We start from the raw sequence: 15944 nt of genomic DNA on the forward strand, positions 1-15944 counted from the left end.
TACCAATTAGGATAAGGATTTATTAGAATTATTGTTGCAGCAAATGGTGGAGTAGAAGCTGATGTACGTTAGAGAGTGAATGAAGGATGCAAAGTGTTGGGGGCAGTTAGAGGGTTGGGCATGAATGTAAAGAGAGTTCCGTATGAGAAAGTGATTGTACCAAGTGATGTATGGGTTGGAGTTGTGGGGAATGAAAGTGACGGAGAGAGAAATTGAATGTGTTTGAGATGAAATTGTCCAAGGAGTATGGCTGGTGTATCTCGAGTAGATAGGGTTAGGAACGAAGTGGTGAGGGTGAGAACGGATGTAAGAAATGAGTTAGCAGCTAGAGTGGATATGAATGTGTTGAGGTGGTTTGGCCATGTTGAGAGGATGGAAAATGGCTGTCTGCTAAAGAAGGTGATGAATGCAAGAGTTGATGGGAGAAGTACAAGAGGAAGGCCAAGGTTTGGGTGGATAGATGGAGTGAAGGAAGCTCTGGGTGATAGGAGGATAGATGTGAGAGAGGCAAGAGAGCGTGCTAGAAATAGGAATGAATGGTGAGCGATTGTGACGCAGTTCCGGTAGGCTCTGCTGCTTCCTCCGGTGCCTTGGAAGACCGCGAAGGTAGGAGCAGTAGGGGATTCAGCGTTATGAAGCTTCATCTGTAGTGGATAACGGGGGAGGGTGGGCTGTGGCACCCCTAGCAGCACCAGCCGAACTCGGTTGAGTCCCTTGTCAGGCTGGGAGGAACGTAGAGAGGAGAGGTCCCCTTTTCTGTTTCATTTATTTGATGTCGGCTACCCCCTAAAATTGGGGGAAGTGCCTTGGTATATGTATGTATGTATTGTCAAATTTAGATAATTTTAGGTTAAACTATATAAAATGTACTGGTTATTTCATTGAACAGAGTTTTATTGTTATAAAAGTAAATTTATTCAATGTATCCTCAGCTGAAACATGATGCAACCATTTCTCAACTTGCTCAAAGCTTATGAAGAATTATTTCAAATCTGCACTTTTCGTTCCACAGGAGCCATACGGCATGCCACGTTATTGATAAATGTATAGAATGGTTGCTCATGGGTGTTTAATTTAGCAGGCAGATGAATATTAGGATCACAGACTGCCAGTCCTGTCTTGTATCTCTGGAACAGGTGGTCATATAGAGATTATGTAAATATTACAGTTTCTCAATAGAAGGTACTGAAGTAGATTGAGAGAGCAAAGCTCTAGGAGAGGCTGTTGATTTTATAAAGCACTTTGTACCAACATAACCTTTACTGACTTGTACACCAGAACTACAAGGCACAATTGTAGGAGTTAGACCAGGATTCAGAACAGGGCAAGTTAGGCTAGGATCATTGCTATTGCCCAAGGGATTGCTGTCCTCTGTAGAATGCACAAACAAAGCAAAGTCAACAAAAAGCTTATGAAGCTCACTACTATAATCCCCAGGTGGTTTGGTTATAGCCAGAGTGGCTTTAGTAACCTCATCCTCACTGTATAAGTAATCAACTAGTATTGTCTTCCCTGGCATTTCCCTTGGACTAAAAGTCAATTTTCTTTTCACGACTGAAATCTTTTATGCTGTCAGCATTTAACTAAATGAATTCCTTTATAAGTGGAACAGGAAGGGAATTTTATTCTTCACGATGGTTAATCAAATCACACTTTATCTCTTGCACACGGCACAAAAAAAGAATGCCCATCATTATCACCTAGCAATAAATCCCTTGAAACGACCCTCTCAGGAATGCCTATGCCAGAAGACATACCCTATTATCTACAATGATTAATAATGAAGTTCCAAATATGTAACTCCAAATTATAAAATCTTCGTCTGGAACTCTATTAGAATGACTATAATTCAGTGTAATGATGCAGTTCTGAAACACAAAAGAGATGCAGCATGGCCATGTGTAAGTATTGCCATACACCACCATACAATCTGAGGGGCAGGGCTATTATAAGGAAAGAGAATGGGAAACATTTTATATCAGGGTAGACATCAAAATTTAACCAGCTTCTGGAGATAAGCAACATGAACATCAGGTTAATGTAGAAATAATTAATTTTTCTTTATTAAAATTTATTTTTATTAAAAATATTTTTTTTCTTCCTAATCAAAACCCACATGAGGCACATGTTTGAAACTTATTTCATCATAATCATATTGAATAACTAATTATCCGATGTCACTGGTTTTATATATTGTGCTGTTTTTGAGTAGTATAGGTTATGGAAATATACTGTATCCATTTGATGTTATACTGTATGTGTCATTGAGTGTACTTTCTGTTGCTTAAAAACATTGGTGCTTTTGCTGTGTACCTCTTGTGTATTGTTGATTCAGTAGACAGTGAAATGCATTTTACTGCAGATAAGTGAGTGTGTTGCTTGGGCTGGCTCGGTCGAGTGTGTGTGTTCATGTGGTGCTCCAGGCATTTCCTCTCTTCAGCAACGCTTAAATAATGCCATCAGGATAGCTCAGCTTCGACATACTCATGTGGATCAAGCTAATGTAACAAAATTACGCCCATTAGTAATACGTTTACAGGATATGCTCAGGGAAAAACTCGCTGAACTAACCAACCGTAGAGATCATCTTAAGGTATGTCTCTTGCAGACGACTTAGGACTTGGTATTTTCATTAAAACTTTAGGAACACTTGCAATTTTTAAAACTAATGCTGAAACTGTATTTGCATTGGGGAAAGGTACACACTTACATATTACAGTACATGATACAGTTTTACATGCAAAGCAAGTTGCTAAATTAAAATTCTATGTAAAGTAATTGAAGCTCTAATTAAATTTACCACAATATTGTTTTAGGCTTTTGAAGAATTACCTGATATAACAAAATATTCTTACACATTCTATACAATAAAATATAATTTACCCTTGATAAACTGAATTATTCATCTTAAATACTTGTTGCTAAGATTCCCATTATATCTTTCAGGCCTCTGGAAAATGGACTCGTGATATGCAACTGAAGTTGTTTGCTGAACGCTTAGCTTATGAAACTTTGGTTCTCAGTCAGATAGCTCAAGTAGTTCAAGCTGCTCAACGTCCACATATGTATGAAGTCTCTATTAAACTTCAGGAACTAATTGAAGCTCATAGGAAGTTATCATTCTTAGAAAAGAAATTAACTAATCCAGATTTTGATATGGAAACAATGGCACCTCTAGATTTTTATACTAGTTTATTGGCAGAGAAGTTAGTTGTGCAAGGAGAAGTAGCAAACAGTATCAGTCCTTCAAATACTGCCGCTCGAACCTCCTCCACCTTCGCTTCTAACCTTAATGAAACTTGCAGAGATCTCCAAACTCGCTTACTAGAAAGGGAACGATCATTAGCTAACCTGTTAACTCAGTACAAAGAAGGTAAACTTCACGAAGTGGCTGTAGTCATGGCTCGAGAAACTGTTACAGGTGCTGGGCCACCTCTTGACGACTCTGTGTTATTAGAAGAAGTAAGAATGAGAGAGGTTTGGACGATGGCTCAAGATTTGGTTGGGCAAGAATTGGTCAACACTGAGGCCGCTCAGTCATTAATGAGATTAGGACACCTACTAACTCCAAATAGTTCTTCACCATCACCTTCAACCCATCCTACAGCGGCTACAGTTGAAAGATGGCATACAGCAGCAGAAGAGTCTGTTCGACAGGAAATGGAAGAAGCTGTGTTCACTTTAAGTAATAAATATGAAGCAGTTCTTGCTCAGTATAGAGCAGGTGATACAGGTGTAATTAATTCAGTTAGTGCTACTATGGAAACTGTTCTTTCAGAATTTGCATCTGTTGTAGCTCAGAAAGCTGTAATTGATGGCCAGTTGGCTGTAGTTCAGGGAGATGGAGAGTCGACTGCCTCAACATCTGAACCTCTTACCATAGTTGAAGAGACCCGTGATACAGTAGGATCTGCTAGTGATGTGGTGGCCAGTGAAGCGCATCTCCTTATGTTCCTTGGTGGATGTGACTCTTCCATGGAAAGTCTAATACAGCCAGCACTAGATCAGGCTGAATTCACATTTATGTACAATAAGGTTCTGTCACAGGGAAACAGTGAGCTTGCAAAGCTTTTGCAGGCTGCTGCTGGACAGGCTAAAGCTGATATATCTTCTGTTTCTTCTGTAGTTACTCACTTAAAAGAAGGTGAGAGTGAATCATCTCATAGTCTTAGTCAGTCTCCGATGAAGATGCCACCCTCACCAAAAGCCAAAAGAAAAAGTGAAAGCTCTCGCAGATCTAGGAGAGCTTCAGATATAACTGGAATGGCAGATGGTTGCCAACAATGTGAAGAGTTGCGACAAGAAGTTTCCAAATTGAAGAGAAGTCTAGATTCAAAACGTATGAAGGAACGGGAGGCCGAGTGTAAACAATGCATCGAGTATATGAACAACTTAAAGGTAATGTGAACTCATTATTTTGCCAAATTTTACACATTTTTGAAACCTTCGAGATTATCCTTTATAGGTCCAAAAGACAGTCTACCCTTATTTTGTATCAAAGGCAATAGTTTGTTTAAAGGGTATTAGCTTAAGAATGTATCAAAACTAGAACTAGTTAAGGTTATACTGTATTGTTAAAACTTTTTAAGATGTCCTGTAAGAAAAAAATATCCATTTAAGTTGACCTTTTAGGAAAAGAATTCACAATCTCAATCTTTATAAGGTATATATCACTCTATATTTTGTACCTCTATCATCTGGGATTAAACATCTACTTTTCAGGTACAGTATCTTAACAGATATATTTAAGCACGTCAGTATTGGCCCCCAGTGATCAGGTCTACTTGTCAGGACATAGAAGGTGTTTTACATATGTAAATTAGTAGATTCAATTTTGAATCTGTGGAAAACTTTCACTTATAGATTTAACAGCTAAACAATAATAAACAACAAACTATCTTTTAAAGTGAGCTATGGGAGCATAAGTTAATTGTGTGTGCAACTGCACAAAAAATACTATAGGAATTGGAAAAAAAAGTTAATTTTCTAAGCTTTGTAATCAAGCTAAAGACTACAAAAATAATCATGCATTGGCAGTGTTGGTGAAACAGCCCTAATAGAATGAGAAAAAGTATTTTTTACTAAAAATCATTTGTTCCGACACGAATACTTTACCTCGAATTACCTCTTCGGAGGGTCCTTGATCCTCTCTCAAACTCGACCAAGATTTCCCGCGCTACCCCCCCTATCTCGCTCCCGATAGTTTCTACCCCCGCCGCCAGGATAATTCCTTCGGCCCGGATTAGGGCAGGTCACTGCTTTTCCCGGGTCAGGACATCATTAAGTCCTTGGTCGTGAGATCCGAAGCATCTCACTCTCTCGCTTAAATCTTTCGATCCTTTGGCGCGTTGTGTTCCCACGTGTTCCCAGTGTACGGACTTGTGTTTTTTCTGCGATAGTGCGTTTTCGCAAAGTGTCCTCAGTCCGTTCCCCTTGTGTTATCCAGGGTTTTCTGTAACTCGTTAGTGTTGACCTTCGTGTGCGAACGATGGAGAACGTGCGTCGTTGTCCTGGTCCTAGAGCAGGAAAGTCGTGTGGGGCTTTCCTCTCTAAACCAGAGGTGGACCCGCATTCCCTTTGTTCCACGTGCAGGGGTAAAGTTTGTTCCTCCTCGGACACATGTTCCGAGTGCGTGAGTTGGGACGGAATTCAGTGGGTACGTTATGGTACTAAGAAAAAGAAGTCGTCTAAGCGTTCCCCAAAGAAAGTGAATGGCGTGTCTTCCTTACAGTCGGTCAGTGATCGGTCCGACGAAGCCTCGGCCTCTCCGTCTCCTTCGCAGAGGAGTGGCCAGCAAGCCCCCAGTGTGATTGTGAGCCATAGTGTCCTCCCAAGTGAACCCAGTGTGACGGAGGAACCAAGGGCTGGCCCCTCGGGAGTAAACGGAAGGGCCGCGAGTGTTTCGGGCGGATCGGGCCACGTGGCAGGGGAGCACGCTTCCTCAGAAGACCCGGTATGGGGCAGTGTGGCGTTCTCGGTCTCCCCCCCGCCCTCGTGGGCCGGTGTGTCGGGTTCCCCCCCGCCAGAAGAGAACCACTCGAGAATTCGTCGCCCGAGTAGCGACTCCTTCGGGTGGAAGTTACCGAAGACTCCAGGGAGGTCTCCGCTAAGGATGGACGTATCCCTGGGTCCATGGCCTTCTAGTAGGGACAGAGTGGTCTCAGTACCCTCGGTATCCACAGCAGTTCCCGAGGACTTTCTCCAGCACCCTGTCTCGGACGGTCGGCGGCGAAGGGCCTCCCCTGCGCATCACTCTAGCAGTCGTTACGGGAAGAACGTGGCACCCTCGGACTCTTCGGAAGAAGGCTCATCCTCCGAGGGAGAACGCAGGGAGAGACGGCACCGTAAGAGAGCGCGGACCGATAGCGATCGTTCCCGCTCTAGGTCGAGGTCGCGGCACAGTAGGAGGCGCCCACGCTCTCACTCCCGTAAGTACAAGAGGGAGGTCTCTCCCGGCGGCGGCGAATGGTTCTACGTGCCCCCAGGAGAGTCCAAGAAGCACCGCTCGCCAGACTCTCGGTCCAGTGATCGAGCCTCCAAGTTGTCACTGCCTACATACAACTTGGAACCGCTCGACCGGCCACGCAAGAAGGACCTCACTCTCAGGCACAAGTCCTCGAGGCCTTCGGTTCACCCCACCCGGCGGGAGGAAGCGCGCTTCCGAGAAGACAGCCCGACCGAACCAGCCCAACCGGGTCGGACGTCGAGCGGGAAGGACCGGTTGCCGGGTTCGGGTCTTCCCACCGGGACCGTGTCCTCCGCGTCCAGAGCCTTGGCCCAGTCGAAAGGCCTCCCGGGGTCGGTGGCACCCGCCACACGGCAAGACCCGACCGTGTACGGTGCGCCCTACGGTTGCGGGACGGCCTCCCTGGGACCTAGTAGGGAGAGGCCAGTTTACCTCCCAAGCACGGCTCCCCCCAGCCAAGCCGATACCTCGGTCGACGGAGGCGAGGTTTCCCCGTCGGAGGACTCCGCCTACAGAAGGGTGGTAGCCCGCATCAGGAGGACCCATGGGATTCCAGAACCCGAGGCGCCGAAGGTGAATACCTGGAGGTCGAGCCTCTTGAGGTACACACATCGGGACGTCCTTCCGAAGTCCTCTCTGGCCCTGCCCCTCGCCCCAGACCTAGTACTCGGCCAGGAGTACATCGATAACTTGGTGGCCAGCACTGCGGAGGCCCCCAGGTCCCAGAGTTCCTCCAAACTCCTCCAGGGTCTGAAACTACAGGCCAAAATTTATATCCCAGAAGGACGCCGCCCAGGCCCCTGTAGAGTGGACTCAGCCGTGGATGTCCTAGGACAAGGCGGCTCGGACGAAAGGGCCAGCTCAGCCCCTGTGTCCTTCTCGGCCTCTGAAGCAGGCATGATGGAGGAGATGTCGAGGGACATGATTAACGTCTCTTCATGGCTGGACTGGTGGGCCTCCACGTTAGTGAATGTACAGGCCTCCACAGACCCCGACGACCCGGAACAACAGAGTCTCCTGTCGGACATTATCACTTCCGGGGGGAAAGCGCTCAAATTTATGGCATACCAGGCACTCTCCCTGACGGCCAACTGGGTCCTCCGGAAGAGGGACACAGTGCTTTCCAGAGTGGCAAGGAAAATCCCAGACAGACAGGCGCGAGTGATTCGCACCCTACCCCTAGGAGGAGAGTCCCTGTTTCCTTTGAAGGAATTGGAAGAACTGATGGAGAAGGTGTCCAAGAGGAGAGAAGTCAACGTCCCTAAGCAATCATCCTCCAGGAGGCCTCCGTATAAGAGGTCAGTCTCGGATAGGACCGTGACCCCTCAAGCTGTTCCCAGCTCTTCAAGGAGGGACGCCCACTCCTCTTCCTGGTCATCATCTCCTCAGCCCTCCCGCAGGGGAACTACAGCTTCTGCCAACTCCTTCAGGTCGGGTTACTCCGCCTCGAAGAGGGGCAGATCAGGCCGCCCCCTAGGAGAAGGTAGAGCGAGAGGCCCCCTACTCCCGCCCAAGCCTCGGGTTGGGGGATGCCTCAGACCCCATTGGCAAGCATGGAAAACGTATGGGGCGGATGCTTGGACGGTGTCCGTCCTGAAAGAAGGCTACAGGATCCCCTTCATAGCGGACTCACCCCCTCTGATTCCAGCCACCCAAACAGAATGGTTACCTCCCAGGGACCCGTTGAAAAGGGCTACCCTGCAAAAAGAAGTTTCCTCCATGTTGGAAAAGGGAGCCATGGAAGAAGTCCTTCTCCCAGGGCCAGGCTTCTACAGCCGCCTGTTCCTGGTGGAGAAAGCAACAGGGGGGTGGAGACCGGTGATAGACCTGTCGGCCCTCAACAGGTTCGTCAAGAAGACGGACTTCAAGATGGACACCCCAAAATCCGTTCCTGATGTCCTTGAGGGAGAAAGATTTTATGATGACGGTCGACCTCAAGGATGCGTACTTCCAAATTCCAGTCCACCCGTCGAGTCGGAAGTTCCTCCGGGTAAAATGGGGCTCCCAGATCCTGCAGTTCCGGACCCTCTGCTTCGGACTGTCGACGGCCCCTCAGGTGTTCACGAGGGTCTTCGCGACAGTCTCAGTATGGGCTCACGAACGAGGTATCCGCCTCATCAGGTACCTGGACGACTGGTTGCTCCTTTCCAGTTCAAAGGCCCTCTTGGAAGAACAAGGAAAGGACCTCCTCCGTTTCTGCAGGAGTCTGGGAGTCATTATCAACCTGGAGAAATCGAACCTAACGCCGTCCAACAAAATGGGGTACTTGGGGATGACGTTGGACACCGTGCAGGGGAAAGCCTTCCCCTCGGAAGACAGGATACAGAACCTCGTCAAGATCATTCAGCCGTTCCTGTCGGGGCTTCCCAGGAAAGCGAAAGACTGGCAGAGGCTGATAGGCCATCTGGTCTCATTAGAGAAGCTAGTCCCCCAAGGGAAGTTACGACTCAGACCCGTACAATGGAACCTCAAGGCTCTATGGTCCCAGACAGGCTCTCAGAAAACATCGATCCCAGTCCTCCCGCACACGAAAACAGCCTTGAAGTGGTGGAGATGCCGGTCGAACTCCCTCAAGGGGATGCCCCTCGGGTCCTGTCCTCCCGAGTTTCTCCTGTTCACGGACGCCTCCAGCCTAGGGTGGGGAGCCCACCTGCGGGAGGAAACAGCAAGCGGGACCTGGTCAGAGACCGAAAAGCATCACCACATCAACGTCCTAGAGCTAAAAGCAGTACAAAAGGCATGTCTGCGCTTTGCAAGTCGGTTGAAGGGAAACACCGTGGCCCTAATGTGCGACAACGCCACGGTGGTAGCCTACATCAAGAAACAAGGGGGCATGAAGTCGAAGAAACTGTGCGACCTCACTGTAGACATCTTGCACTGGGCGGACGAACACCAGGTAACACTGCTAGCAAGGTTCATCCCCGGGAAAAAGAACGTGCTAGCCGACGGCCTCAGCAGGGTAGGTCAGATAGTAGGGACGGAATGGTCCCTACAACCAGCGGTAGCCAGACTCATCCTTCAACGCTGGGGCTCCCCGGTGATAGACCTATTCGCAACAAAGCTCAACGTCAAGTTACCGGTTTATTGCTCCCCGGTACCAGACGAAGGAGCAGCCCTAGAAGACGCCTTCCAGCACAGGTGGGACAACCTGGACGTTTATGCCTTTCCCCCCTTCACGCTGCTAAGACAAGTGCTCAACAGAGTAAGAACCTCCCAAAACCTAAAGATGACTTTGGTAGCGCCCTGGTGGCCGGAGAGAGAGTGGTTCGCGGATCTGAAAGACCTGGCAAGCCATCCGCCATGGCCTCTGCCCCCCAGGTCAGATCTACTGAGTCAACCGCACTTCCTCAGGTTCCACGACAACCCTCTCTCTCTTCGCCTTCACGCCTGGAGACTATCGAGCGACTCCTGAGGAAGGAGGGGTTCTCCACCTCCACAGCAAAGAGGATGTCCCTATATCTAAGAAAATCCTCTACCGTAGTCTACCAGGCGAAGTGGGCCGCCTTTACGAAATGGTGCGCGACAAAACAAATAAGACCTCTCGAAGCCTCGGTCCCTGACATAGCTGATTTTCTAGTGTATCTTAGGGATAAAATAGGAATGTCAATCCCAGCTATTAAAGGAGTGCGAGCAGCCTTAGGCCAAGTCTTTCTTCTGAAAGGCATCGACCTAGGGACCTCAAGACACATAGGGATGCTGATTAGAAGTTTCGAACAATCCTGCCCTCCCCAAGCCAGGAGAGTGCCTAGATGGGACCTGGCCAAGGTCCTGAAAATGTTGTGTCTTCCTCCCTTTGAACCGCTCAGAGATATCGGGGACAAAGATCTCACCCTCAAGACAGTCTTCTTGCTAGCCTTAGCTTCGGCTAAGAGGGTAGGTGAGATCCACGGTCTCTCCTACGACGTGGCACACTCCAAAGGGTGGAAGGAGGTATCTTTCAAGTTCGTACCCTCCTTTGTAGCTAAAACTCAGAACCCAGCAGTCTGGGACCCGAGGTTCGAAGGTTTCTCTGTTCCGGCCATTCCCAAGACAGGTAATACGGACGACCTGAAGTTATGCCCGGTCAGGACGATCAGGAAGTACCTGGAAAGGACGGCCCATCTCCGTCCAGGTGCCAAGAACCTCTTCGTCTCTTCAGGCGTTAATAAGAAGCAAGTGTCCAAGAACACTATTTCCTTCTGGCTGAGACAAGTCATCACTAGGGCTTATGAAGAAGACAAGGTGGCGGTACCAGGCACTCCCCGTCCCCATGACATCAGAGGCCTGAGCACGTCCTTGGCCTTTGAGAGAAATATGGCAGTGGGCCAGATCCTGCAGGCCGGCACTTGGTCACACCAGTCGACCTTCACGGCCCACTACCTCAAAGACTACTCAAGAAAGTCTTTGGATGGATTCTCCATTGGGACAGTCATCGCCGCCCTCCAAGCTGTGTAGTGGCAGGCTGGAAGACGTCCCCAACAAGTGAATAGACTCATCCCTACTTCTTCAGGAGAAGATTCAGTAGAGAACATGTCAAGAGGTAAGCCTTAAATTATAAGCGTAAGTTTTCCACTGCTACCCCCTATCCGCTCTCTGTACCCCCGCATTACGTAGCCCTCCAGGCACCATGTGCCTAACCAAGTGGCAGAATGGCTCTCCCGCCTCCTAAAGTGTAAGTCTCCGAAGAGGTAATTCGAGGTAAAGTATTCGTGTCGGAACAAATGAAAAATTTTAAGTAATTTTTATTTTTCCTAACATACTTACCGAGAATTACCTCTGAGTAATGGCCCTCCCTTCCGTCCCCGAGTGCCATTCTTCCATTGCCGAGTCGGGCTTAACGGAGGACTTAATGATGTCCTGACCCGGGAAAAGCAGTGACCTGCCCTAATCCGGGCCGAAGGAATTATCCTGGCGGCGGGGGTAGAAACTATCGGGAGCGAGATAGGGGGGGTAGCGCGGGAAATCTTGGTCGAGTTTGAGAGAGGATCAAGGACCCTCCGAAGAGGTAATTCTCGGTAAGTATGTTAGGAAAAATAAAAATTACTTAAAATTTTTCATATATATATATATATATATATATATATATATATATATATATATATATATATATATATATATATATATATATATATATATATATATATATATATACCTGTTTATGCTAAAATCTAATAACAGTACAGTATTTCTTTATTTACCAGGCCTACTTATAACAATGAAAGACTAGGGTTGATAACTTTTTATTACTGAAATTACAGAAATAAATTTAGGAATAAAATCTATTGAGCTGAATTATACTGCCTGATGGAGAAAATATAGGATAAAGTAATGTGATAAAAATAACTGTTATTCCACAGAACATGATATTTGTTGCTTAAAATCCATAAACATTTAATTTAATTAAAAAATTAAATGCTAAAGTAGACAAGAGTGAAAGTACTGTACTTACAAATGGGTTAAGGTGAATATATCATGTTTAGAATTTCAACAGGAATTTTTTAAATTGGTCAGTTAATCTAATACTATTTTTTATTACAGGCATTAGAAAAAGATCACAGGATTGCATTATCAGCTTTACAAGCTCAGCATGATGAGGAAGTTTCAAGATTAAGAGAACAAGCTCGCCACGAACCACCAACACGCGATAGCGACGATGAACTGACAGAACTTAAGAGAAGATTATGTCTATTAGAAGAGGGTTATGAAGCCCAGATTACCTCTCTGAAACAGCAATATGAGGATGCCCTTGGAAGTCAACCTGATATGTGTGAAGAGAAAGTTCGTCAAAGATATCAGAAAGAAATAGAACATTTGAGAGTAAGTTTGTTTCTTTAGTCATTTGTTCTTTTAAATGCCCTGTTTATTACTTTGTCTCATTACATTAGCGTGTATTCTTGTTGGTGCAAAATTTCATATCAATCTGCATTATTTATTGATACATTGTTACCTCGCAGAATCTGCAATTTCATTACTTATTCATTGTGTAACAGTTTTTGATGTCTGTGGATTAAAACTTGGAAAATGTCAGAAATTTTATTTACATTTCTGAAACTTCATATACTATAATTGCTATCAACTGCCCTACTGTAAACTGTTCTATTATCTAGCATTATATTTGAGCAACAGTACCATATGTGACATATTATATTCTACGGTAGATGCCCGTATTAGGTTTTGAGGATTAAAGAAACTCTTTAATATTGCTTCCATCAGGGTCTTTGCGAAAAAGGATTAGGTGCTATGGAAAACTCTCACAAGCGTATGCTAGCAGAATTAGAAGAAAAGCATAGGCGAGAATTAGCTGCTCTTCAAGCTGAAAAAGAACAAGCTTTAGCTGAAGAAACCCAAGCAACCCTAGCTGCTCTTGATGCTATGAGAAAAGCTCATGAGGCTGAAGTCCAAAGAGAAATTGGTAAATTTAAAGAAGAGTTCATTAGAAAAATGCAGTCTGGTCACGACATTGGTGCAATTCACAAGGAACATGAGGCAGAGATGGAGGATATAAGGCATGAAATCCTATCTCTTTCTCAGAAGTATTCAATAAAGTGTCTGGAATCTGCTGCATTAGAAGAAAAAGTTGAGGCCCTGAATAAACAACTTACTGATGCCAGTAAGCAGGTGTTTGATTTGGAAGCCCGTAACAAGCAACTTAAAGCCCACTTGTCTGCTCAGGTTTCTCAGTTGCAGGTAATGTCAAAGTTATGTTTCCTAGGTCAGTCAATTGTAAATTCTTATAAAGCTGAAGATGGAGATTTTTCTGGTAAATTTTATTATTAAGCAATTCGGTTTATGGGTAGGCAAAAATGTTACTCTTTTATTGTACCAAATAATTTAATGAAATTCATATTTAATCGAGATAAAAATGTCAGTCATACCTTTGGTATTCAATGAAAAGGTGTACTGTCATTATAATTAGCATCTTACAACTATTTTCCTAACATCTATGTCTTTGTTTTGATATTGACAAAGGGTATTTGATTTCAATGTTCTTAGTTGTGAAAATAGTGTAGATTATTTTAGTTTGTCTTTAATACTTACATGAAATGTTACATGGTACCCTTTTTTCAGTGGTTACAGTATTTTGTACGAGATGCCTTCTTGAATTTATTTGCAATCATATATAGTACTGCACTTGTCTTAGATAACTTCATATTGAAATTTATAGTCTTTTAAGGATAGTTTACAGTCTTCAGTTTTGGGTTCTATTTACTCTGAAGATGAAAAAGACCATGTAAATCAACTTGCTGTATAACACTGATTTTACTCAATTTTTGTGTTGTAAGAGAGAACAAATATTTTCAAAATAAACTTTTAAGTGAAATTTCTTTGAAATAAAATAATTTACTAATTTTATCATTCATATTTAAAAGGATGACTCTGGAAAGGATTCTACAACCCAGTTTCGCTTGCTTGAAAGCGAGTTAGTCCTACGCAATGAAGAAATTGCTAGACTTAGTCAGCAGTTGCAACAGGCTCAGTCGGTAAGCATGAAATCTTGTTATTCTGTGTGGCCAGCAAATGTGGCAATGCCTATTCCAAAATCACATAAAGAGATTTTAAAATGTTTATGCTCACAGCATTCGGTTTAGCTTTGGTTGATAAAATAGTTGGTGTATGACTGTACATGTAGTTACCGATTATTACTGCTGATTTAAAGGCAGGGAAAATCTAATTTTCTCATAACATAAAGGTAATATTCAATACGAATATCTGTTCAGTGAAAGCCAAAATAGCCAACTTATCTCAATGTACTATTGGTGGAAGATACTCTATATTTTGTATTTCATGTCACAGTCTACTTTGTCATGTGTGGGCTGCATATCAATCTTTATGCCTCATACTAGCAATAATCAGCATTGGTAATGCCCCGGTCAAAAGATTGAATGTGGTCGATACTTTATCATTTTATCTCTTTATTTCAAAAGAATTGTCATTGCCATCTTTTTGCTGTCTTTATGAGGTATTAATGTTTCATTTGTAATAGAAATGTAGTGGAGTACAGTGACATATGTCTCAACCTGTCCCTAGATCATTGTTTTCATGTCTAATTACTAGTATTTGTCTGTGCTTTATAATGCACTTACTAGAAGCCCTTAGGAACCTTCTAAAAAGATATTTTTTGTTATGCAGATTAATGGAATGACATGCAGTCTTGTAGTTTGCCAGTCACTAGCATAGACATGTATCATTTCTGTGCTTTCATTCTATTTATAATTTTCATACCAATTTTATTAGCTTATAAAATTTCATTAGTCCATGTTTGCATGCTTTTCTAAACACTAAAGTCACTTTGAGAGTATGTGTATGCATGTGTGCATATTCATTCATTCCTCAACTGTGGCAACTCTTGCCATAAGTAAGATAGAAGTAGGGTGGTTTAGATCTAGTGAGTTGACCCATGTTGCTACAGCACGAGGCTGACCTGGGTGAGCTGTGTCGCCAGTTGGGTCACTTCCTGAAAGCTGAGAGACAATTGAGGACCGACGAGGTATCTTCCCTTAGGGAAAAACTTGAGCGCATCATTCTCACCGCTGCCAATATGCAAGGTAACAACTACACTTTGACATCCTCCCTCACTATCCACGCATGCTTCAACAATGTGCAGGCCAGCATGCAACAGCCACATTTTCTCATCAGCACAATAAAGGATTATTTTTTTAATTTGGTTTGCATGCAAAGTAGGTCTGGAGCACACAACACTCAAGCAAATGGAAACTATTTTTCATGCATCATGTATATTACAAACAAGAATAGAAATGGCAACAAGCTTACCTGGCACTTCTGAAATATGTAAGGTGTTTTAAAGGTGAAGGTATCCTTTTCTTTACAGAAGCTTATAATTTCAAAATGCTTATTGCTTTTGATATGTAGTACTTTTGTATAATTCAGAGTTTAACCACACTTTTTATTTTGACTTGCTCTTTATACTGTTTTGTTTACAGAGTGAAATAGATTCAAGATCATTATACATGTATGTATGTATGTATGTATGTATACCAACAGTAATCTCTTGCTATGTTGCAGTTCATCTATTACTCCCTCAGTACATCATGAAGTCATAAATATACTGTATTACATATGTAAATATAATCTATTTTATATATTTTAGTAATCTTCAAATTAAGTAATTTTTGGTTCTAAAAGCTTAAGTTTGTAGAGATAAAAAAAATGAAAAATTATAAATATAATAAAAAAGAATGAAAAATTATAAATATAATGATAAAAAAAATGAGATTTCAGTTTCTAAGCAGTTTTTCAGCTGGGGGGGGGGGTTGGAGTGAACCACATGTGTTAGCCAAGGAATTACTGTATACAGTATATACATATACAGTATATAAGTATACATACATACATATACTGTATATACAGTTGGCCCTCCTTATTAGCAGGTTGTTTTTCATTTGAGCCCTTTCCCACGTGTAAGGATTTCCCTGAATAATGAGAGACCCTAAAGTGGCTCCTTACTTATCCTTCCCCTTAGTGGATTAGATTGGTTAAG

The 15944-nt window shown here is 43.8% G+C and overlaps 1 protein-coding gene across 25 annotated transcripts in view; it reads left to right on the plus strand.

The window, feature by feature from the left end:
* The window catches only part of osp (outspread), a 305916-nt gene that overhangs the window by 267811 nt on the left and 22161 nt on the right, over positions 1-15944 (plus strand). For 23 of the 25 annotated variants that reach the window (XM_068376993.1, XM_068376998.1, XM_068376990.1 and 20 more), the window contains 6 exons: positions 2363-2593; positions 2947-4398; positions 11984-12262; positions 12659-13132; positions 13816-13926; positions 14856-14991. In XM_068376993.1, coding sequence (XP_068233094.1) covers positions 2363-2593; positions 2947-4398; positions 11984-12262; positions 12659-13132; positions 13816-13926; positions 14856-14991 — 2683 coding nt within the window. The remainder of the gene's footprint in view (positions 1-2362; positions 2594-2946; positions 4399-11983; positions 12263-12658; positions 13133-13815; positions 13927-14855; positions 14992-15944) is intronic. The other 2 variants (XM_068377009.1, XM_068377008.1) reach the window with 1 other exon arrangement.

Source organism: Palaemon carinicauda, chromosome 7, assembly GCF_036898095.1.
Source record: "Palaemon carinicauda isolate YSFRI2023 chromosome 7, ASM3689809v2, whole genome shotgun sequence".
Lineage (NCBI taxonomy): Eukaryota > Metazoa > Arthropoda > Malacostraca > Decapoda > Palaemonidae > Palaemon > Palaemon carinicauda.